Genomic DNA, 8,675 nt, shown 5'->3' with positions numbered 1-8,675 from the left:
AGAGGCCAGCCTCCGTGTCACCTCCTCAGCATCCATTTTCGCACTAATCGGAACGCAGCGCAAGCCCGAGCCCGTGTAAAATGATAGAAATGAAGACCCGTTGGGTCCTGTTGGGTTCGGGCAAAGATCTTCAGCTCTACTTGGATCCAGCCAGTATGTCAAATACAGTATGCCGAAAATACCTGAATCTGGTCGGATTTTACAGTATGCAAGTCAGCCTGCTTTTCTGGCTATTCTAACCCACAATCCTTCACGCAGCATATATGAGTAAGATGGTCAAGTTTAAGTTATGAAGAATTAATTTGTCCCAAATGAATGCATATTTCATGCAACAGTACATACTTTGTAAGGGCAACTGCAGTACATACTGGAAATAAAATAAATAAGTATGACATTTTAAACTTGGTGGATTCATGTTCAGCCCTGACAAAACATAGCAACACAGGAACAGAAATCACCTCTGACCCACCAAATGAGAGAAAACATACCTCAAAGCCCGTTGCACACCGCGTGAAGCCACAGCACCGGAAGTGTCCCCTCGGTCTCAGACCGATGTCCAACACCGCTACAGGCAACGCTCCAAGACCGTGTACACAAACTATCACAGACTTCAATGGTAGAAGCTCCATCAAGCCGGTCGCGCTTTTGCCGGTACAATAAACGTTTCTATGGTAACAGCGAGTTGGACCAATCGGAGACGTTTTTCTCCATAAGATCGCTTTCTTAAAACAAGGTTGATTTCATACAGACTTCTAACTTCTACGCTGTCAGGACCTGGCTCAACAAAATGTGGAAAACACGTTTGCTCAGTTAAATCAAATGTATTTAAAATAAACAAAAGGTAAACGTGCTATCAGTTTATCAGTAATGTGTGTAGGTGTAGCAATGTTAGAACCCAACTCAACCCAAAGTCCAAACAAACCAAGCAACCTGAGGCCAGAGGGCTATTTCACAAAACCAAGATAAGGGATTAAGCCGGATTTCCCAGTTATCCTGGCTCAATTGTTTGACTCAGTTTCACAAAAGCAGAGGCACCTGAGTTACCATGGAGATTTATTCTGCTCCAGACCAGGCTAACAGCCAGGATTTATTTAATCTGTTTAATTCTGTTCACTCAGCAGTGGTTTTACTTAATTGTTATCAGCCTGGATTAAAATACAACACGTGTATATTGCTGTTCATTTAAGTACTGTTATTATTTAAAGTTGTGATAATAATTTTTTATAATTATTCATGTGACGAAAAGCGTGGCAGATAATAGCAGACCGACTGAATAATATATCTAAAAATATACATTTATGAACTACTGCTCTTAACTGAAACCATTCAATGAGTCACTGTCATTTGCAGAGAGAGAAACAGAGTGAAAGAGAGAGAGAGAGAAAGAGAAAGAGACAGAGAAAGAGAAAGAGAGACAGAGAGAGAGAGAGAGAGAGAGAGACAGAGTGAAAAAGATATTTATGCATTATATTCTAGTGTTGTAGAAAATTGACCTTCATGGTAAATTTCCTGAGTAACATTATCTTCTGCTTACTTTTAAGGCAAAGAGTACAACTGTTAATTTGTGCAAATGATTAGTATCCTAATCCTTGAATGGTCTGATTATGACTGTTTTAATTCAGAGCAGTGGTCAGTTAATGTCATACTTCTACAAGAAGCTGCTGCTCACTCTGTACAAAGTATGAACAATGCGTAGTCTCCATTTTAGCATCAGTAAATCTGTGATCGACCTCGAGGTCTGTTAAGGAAAGCCTTGAACGTGCATCTATCTGAATTACTTCAGCCTGGCTCAACCTAGTCTCTCCTCCTCAGCCTGGCTTGGCCTTCGTGAAACGCACCAAGCCAGGATGCACAGATTAGACTAGGTCAAGCCTCGCTTTATCAATTATCCTGGATTTATATATTCTGCTTTTGTGAAACAGGCCCCAGTACTACGAATCCAGATCAACATGGCCTGGATTTATTTCAGTTCCCCGTCTTCACCTAACCTAACACCCGCGGTCCCGTATAACCTGTGTCACGACGCTGGTTATCAACTAGTTCAATCAACCCAGGGTTTCCAAATCCAGCGAAGCCCACGTTCACATAAAATAAGCGGGGTTTGCACAGCACGACCAATCACAAGCATCTACCAGAGCCGCACATTTTACATAAGAAGAGCAAACTATAATTCTACATAAATATGAAGAACACAGACAAGGTTTTACAGACAAAACGCAATACAGTCGCTGCTTCCTAAAACAGGAGGAAAGCTGGCAAAAAAATAGCCGACGCTGTAAATGTGTAAATCACAACACTTATTAATATCACTTCCTCATCAGTCAGGCACTAGATCTTACCATAATTACACTTGTGCTTTCCATAAATTGTCGTTGCTTTAGCCTAGTATTTCAGTTACAACCCTGGCAGTGGTAAGCCATTGTGAGAGCAAATAAAATATATAAAAAAATTATTCAAACCGATGTGTCTCATTGGCAACACACGGCTCAAGAAGCCGACAAATAGCCTATACAAGCTCCACTGGATCTTCTAAGAACGGTGATGCTGTTATCAATCGAGTATTGATTGGTCAGTAGGCGGTGCTTTTACACCGGTTGAGCTCTGATCTCCAACTTAACCTGCTCCTGACCAGGTTAGGTGTTCAGCATAAGTTACCACAGCGATTTAACCCAGTGACAAGTGATCCGCCATTGTGATACACAAAACCCTGGGTTGAACCTGAAGTTACCTCGGTAACGCCAAATCTTGCTTTGTAGTACAGGCCTCAACCTGGAGGAGGGAGCGAGGAAGAGTGAGGTTCTCCTATTTATGGACATGTGAGCAATCAGTTCATCCACGTGTCAATAACCAGTCCTTTTTAGCCAATCCCCAGATCCCAGCAACCAAAGGGACTTAATGTCATGGTTGTGTATGTTTCAGTTTCCTGTTTTATTTTGTAGTCTGTTTTTCTCCCTTGTCATGTCTTGTTTTACTTCCTGCCTTGTGTTTTTCCACTTTTCTGATTGTCTGCCCTGCCCTCATGTGTTTCACCTGTTCCTGAGTCCTTGTGTCACCTGTCCCTTGTTTCACCCTCGTTACCTTGTGTATTTAGTCTCTGTGTTGTCTTTGTCTGTTGTCAGATCATTGTATTGTATTTTGAATGTGTGTAGTCTACCCCCTTTTGTCTCTGTGTTCCTGGTTTTTTGTGATTCCTGACTGGCTAGTAGTCCTTACCTAGGTACTGTCAGGGCACGCCCTCATACTCTGCTTCTGACTGGCTAGTAGTCCTTACCTAGGTACTGTCAGGGCACGCCCTCATACTCTGCTTCTGACTGGCTAGTAGTCCTTACCTAGGTACTGTCAGGGCATGCCCTCATACTCTGCTTCTGACTGGCTAGTAGTCCTTACCTAGGTACTGTCAGGGCACGCCCTCATACTCTGCTTCTGACTGGCTAGTAGTCCTTACCTAGGTACTGTCAGGGCACGCCCTCATACTCTGCTTCTGACTGGCTAGTAGTCCTTACCTAGGTACTGTCAGGGCACGCCCTCATACTCTGCTTCTGACTGGCTAGTAGTCCTTACCTAGGTACTGTCAGGGCACGCCCTCATACTCTGCTTCTGACTGGCTAGTAGTCCTTACCTAGGTACTGTCAGGGCACGCCCTCATACTCTGCTTCTGACTGGCTAGTAGTCCTTACCTAGGTACTGTCAGGGCACACCCTCATACTCTGCTTCTGACTGGCTAGTAGTCCTTACCTAGGTACTGTCAGGGCACGCCCTCATACTCTGCTTCTGACTGGCTAGTAGTCCTTACCTAGGTACTGTCAGGGCACGCCTCATACTCTGCTTCTGACTGGCTAGTAGTCCTTACCTAGGTACTGTCAGGGCACGCCCTCATACTCTGCTTCTGACTGGCTAGTAGTCCTTACCTAGGTACTGTCAGGGCACGCCCTCATACTCTGCTTCTGACTGGCTAGTAGTCCTTACCTAGGTACTGTCAGGGCACGCCCTCATACTCTGCTTCTGACTGGCTAGTAGTCCTTACCTAGGTACTATCAGAGCACGCCCTCATACTCTGCTTCTGACTGGCTAGTAGTCCTTACCTAGGTACTGTCAGGGCATGCCCTCATACTCTGCTTCTGACTGGCTAGTAGTCCTTACCTAGGTACTGTCAGGGCACGCCCTCATACTCTGCTTCTGACTGGCTAGTAGTCCTTACCTAGGTACTATCAGGGCACGCCCTCATACTCTGCTTCTGACTGGCTAGTAGTCCTTACCTAGGTACTGTCCGGGCACACCCTCATACTGTTCTTCTGACTGGCTAGTAGTCCTTACCTAGGTACTGTCCGGGCACGCCCTCATACTGTGCTTCTGACTGGCTAGTAGTCCTTACCTAGGTACTGTCCGGGCACGCCCTCATACTGTGCTTCTGACTGGCTAGTAGTCCTTACGTAGGTACTGTCAGGGCATGCCCTCATACTCTGCTTCTGACTGGCTAGTAGTCCTTACCTAGGTACTGTCAGGGCACGCCCTCATACTCTGCTTCTGACTGGCTAGTAGTCCTTACCTAGGTACTATCAGCGCACGCCCTCATACTCTGCTTCTGACTGGCTAGTAGTCCTTACCTAGGTACTGTCCGGGCACACCCTCATACTCTGCTTCTGACTGGCTAGTAGTCCTTACCTAGGTACTGTCAGGGCACGCCCTCATACTCTGCTTCTGACTGGCTAGTAGTTTTTACCTAGGTACTGTCAGGGCATGCCCTCATACTGTGCTTGTGACTGGCTAGTAGTCCTTACCTAGGTACTGTCAGGACACGCCCTCATACTCTGCTTCTGACTGGCTAGTAGTCCTTACCTAGGTACTGTCAGGACACGCCCTCATACTCTGCTTCTGACTGGCTAGTAGTCCTTTCCTAGCTACTGTCAGGACACGCCCTCATACTCTGCTTCTGACTGGCTATTAGTCCTTACCTAGCTCCTAGCAGGGCACACCCTCATACTCTGCTTCTGACTGGCTAGTAGTCCTTACCTAGGTACTGAGCATGTGCGACTCCCAACAAAGATGGAACAGAAGTGAGATGTCTCACTCTGTAGCTAAAACAGAGAGCTCAACAGCAGGGTGAAAAGAGGAGCTGCAGCAATGTGCAGTACAACAAACATATGGTGTTTTTTGAAAATTAAACCATGTAAACCTATTCTGATATAACCTCTAAATAAAATTATGAACCTGAAAATGAGCATAATATGAGCACTTTAAGAATCAAAGTCACACAGACAAACATGCAAATAGAGGCACACACACACACGCACACAAACACACACACACAGACACACACACCCCCTTCTCTTATCTCTGGATGTTTCCTCTCCTCTCTGAATAATGTGTGTTTGAAGACACGTCCGCCTCTGTGGTTTTAGAGTCATGTGAAGGACATTGATTACTGGATAGAGTTTCCTCTGATGATGAGATAAAGAAGTCATGTTTGTTAAAAAGAAAAAGAAAAAGAGCAGCTGCTGATGAGGGTTGGTGTAGAGCGTTTAAGCTGAGTTGTGTCAGTGTTTGTCGACCTCGGAGCAGAATGGCTGCAGTCACAGAGCTCTCCTTCCTGCTGTTTGCTCTCATCAACAACATCCATGCAGAAGAACGGATCATCATCCAAAAGAAAAGGACCTCTTACACCTTCAACCTCCCCAAGAACACCAACTCCTGCCTGATCTCCAGATCTGTTGGTGAGGAGAAGCTTGTCCTGTGGAACACCTCTGACCTCTGGTCCAACAACTCCTCAGTACCTGAACACCTGAAACAACGACTTGTCAGCACAGTGAATACTTCTTCTTACACCATCCTCAACCTGACCCATTCAGACTCCGGCCCGTACCAAGAGGAGTGTTGGACTGAGGGCAACGTGACGCATGAGAACAACATCACTATTATTGTTTGTACTACTTCAATAGATCGGAGAGGTTTTGGAGCGAGTCTTGGAGAAACAGTGAACCTGCCATGTAAGGGAGCAGCTGATAATCTGGATATCCATTGGCTCAAACAGAACTCTGGATATGAGCAAGAAACATGGAGCCGAGTTTTTGGGGACAATATGACATCAGTGATGGACAATGTTAGAGGAAGATACCAAGTGGTGACAAACACATCAGCTCTTCGTGTTTCCAACGTCACAACAACAGACTTTACACGCTACAGATGTCTGGTGATGAACCAACAGCAGTGTGTTAGCAGGTACACTGTACAGTTGGTACCGTATGAGATAATCTACCACTCAGTGGGAGAGACCGCTGTGTTGTCGTGCACTATCACTGACTCCACTGATTATCAGCCCCCACGTTGGATGGTTATTAACAAAACAAACTCCATCACTCACCTAGGACAACAAAACCAGACTGTTCCTTCAGTAGACCAAAACTACTCGCTGGTGTTTTCATCTCTAATGTTAAATCACTCAGGTCGTTACTACTGTAAAGTCTCTAAGAGAGAGCAACGGTATGATCTGGTGGTGTGCCCCAAATTTGGCCCCCCTGCTGTGGAGCTCTTCTCAAAGGGAGAAGAAGTCAATCTCAAATGCAGAGATTGGAGAGAGGATAAGGTGCATGGTTGGTTTATCAAGTCACACCAAAAAAAGGGAAGAATCTTTAGTGTAACATATCAGAGAATGAGCAGAGTGAGCTGGTCTAAATATGATAATGGGAACCTGGTTATCTCTAATATCTCAGTGGGAGACGCAGGGGAGTACTGGTGTGCAGTTTATGACCCAGATGATTATCAGTGTGAGTCAACAGAGAGAACTGTGTTAGTGTACAACGAGCCCTTTGGGATCTACTCCACCTTCTTCAAAGTGCGATGCTCAGTGCTCAGTGTCCTGCTGCTGATGCTCTGTGCTGCTGTAGTCGCTGTGAACCTGAGGACACGGAGAGGAGAGCAGCTTTCAGCTCACACACACACTTAATATGCATATATGATCATTTCATCATTGGCTTTAATACAGCCTGGTATACACTGGCTTTAAAACAAGGGATGGACACATTCATGCAAAGAAAATATTTAAACTAGAACACAAAAGACAGAGAGAGAGATTACAAAAACAACAAACAGAAATGATGGGAAATAACACATAAATACATATAATATAATAATATAATATAAAATAAGTTTTGAATGTTACAAGTGAACCTTAGATCCTGACAGGGTGCAGATGTTCCCTTATCATCTGGATTTGTGTGTATATATATATATATATATATATATCCCAATGATCGTCTGGATTAGTATGTTGTGTGTGTATATATAGATATTGTATATATGATATTATATTGTATATATATTGAGTTAGTTGATCTTTTCTTGATGTTGTTGTGGATGCTTGTGATTATAGGGATCACTGCTTCGGGCTGCACCCTGACCCACAAGAGGGGGGTGCTCTGTTAGGGGGACATTGGTTTAATAGTTTAACATGTTGGGAATTCACTTTTTAACATTACTATCACCTAAGAGTTTTATTACAAATCATTTTACCTTCATGTTAACTATCACTCTGTGTGTGTGTGTGTGTGTGTGTGTGTGTGTGTGTGTGTGTGTGTGTGTGTGTGTGTTCCAGATGTTATTTTAAATCTAAAGATTATGTGATGTTTTATATTATATATGAAGGAATATGAATTGTCTTTAATGCAGTTATAATAGTTGTATATTGCGGTGTTGTCAGTGTTATAAACTTGTTATTATATCTTGGTCTATATCTATAATCTATCATCTGTATAATAAACATTATTAATGAACAATGAAACTGTTTTGATTGTGATTTCTGATTAATTATTATAAGCAACATATCTCTGGGTCTGTAAAATGTTTCTTATGTTAACTTTCAGTAAGTAAAGTTGATTTCTAGAGCACATTTAAACACACATTAATCTGACCAAAGTGCTGAATAAAAGAACATTAAAATGTAAATATCAAAACCCAAAAAGAAGATCCCAACACCAACAACAAGCAGCAGTTCCCAAACCCAGAATGATGACATGATGAGACCAGATAGAGAGATTAGACAGTTCTAATGGGTCTCTATCTGAGATATAAAAACAGAAATGGAGGGAGCACATCTGATATGTGAAGGCAGCAGCTTCCACCGTCGTGGAGCAGCAGCTGGAAAGGCTCTGTCCCATATTTGGCAGTTTGCAGATGATCTGTATCTGTGTAAAGTTAATGAAATAAAAGGTGTTTGTCTCAGCTACAGCTCTGAGTCTCTCCCTCTGCTCCCGTTTCACTCACCACTGAGCCTCACTTCATGTCCCGCCCACAACACTATCTGGTTGGTAGATGTTAGACGAGTATCAGCCAATCAACACTCACCACTGAGCCTCACTTCATGTCCCGCCCACAACACTATCTGGTTGGTAGATGTTAGACGTGTATCAGCCAATCAACACTCACCATGACATGCAGCAGCCTCAAGCAGAAGCGTCTCCAGCTCCGGGCGAGTCCCCCCCCCCTTTAATGATTAAATCTAGAGCCCTCCTTTAATGAGTCATTTAGGAAACTCTAAAGTGACTATTCAGAGGAGCGCAGCTTTCAGCTCAAAGACACACTTAATATGCATATAGTCAAAATACTACTACTGAGAAAAATAAGTTTTGAATGTTAGAAGTGAACCTTTGATCCTGACAGGGTGCAGATGTTCCCTTATCATC

General features: G+C 43.7%; 1 protein-coding gene across 1 annotated transcript; it reads left to right on the top strand.

Moving 5' to 3' along the window:
• The first annotated feature begins 5,514 nt into the window (after positions 1–5,514).
• On the top strand, positions 5,515–7,246 carry LOC144517402 (uncharacterized). Its single transcript, XM_078249498.1, has one exon. It carries the CDS (start codon positions 5,561–5,563, stop codon positions 6,938–6,940), a length of 1,380 nt encoding a protein of 459 aa, XP_078105624.1. The 5' UTR covers positions 5,515–5,560; the 3' UTR covers positions 6,941–7,246.
• Positions 7,247–8,675: the final 1,429 nt, after the last annotated feature.

The sequence above is a fragment of the Sander vitreus genome, chromosome 4 (genome assembly GCF_031162955.1).
Source record: "Sander vitreus isolate 19-12246 chromosome 4, sanVit1, whole genome shotgun sequence".
Taxonomy (NCBI): domain Eukaryota; kingdom Metazoa; phylum Chordata; class Actinopteri; order Perciformes; family Percidae; genus Sander; species Sander vitreus.
Note: the sequence above shows the minus strand (reverse complement) of the source record. Positions and strands in the feature narration are given on the sequence as shown.

Excerpts from the sequence above, each read along its gene's own strand:
- LOC144517402 (XM_078249498.1), top strand. The coding sequence starts at position 5,561 with ATGGCTGCAGTCACAGAGCTCTCCTTCCTGCTGTTTGCTCTCATCAAC.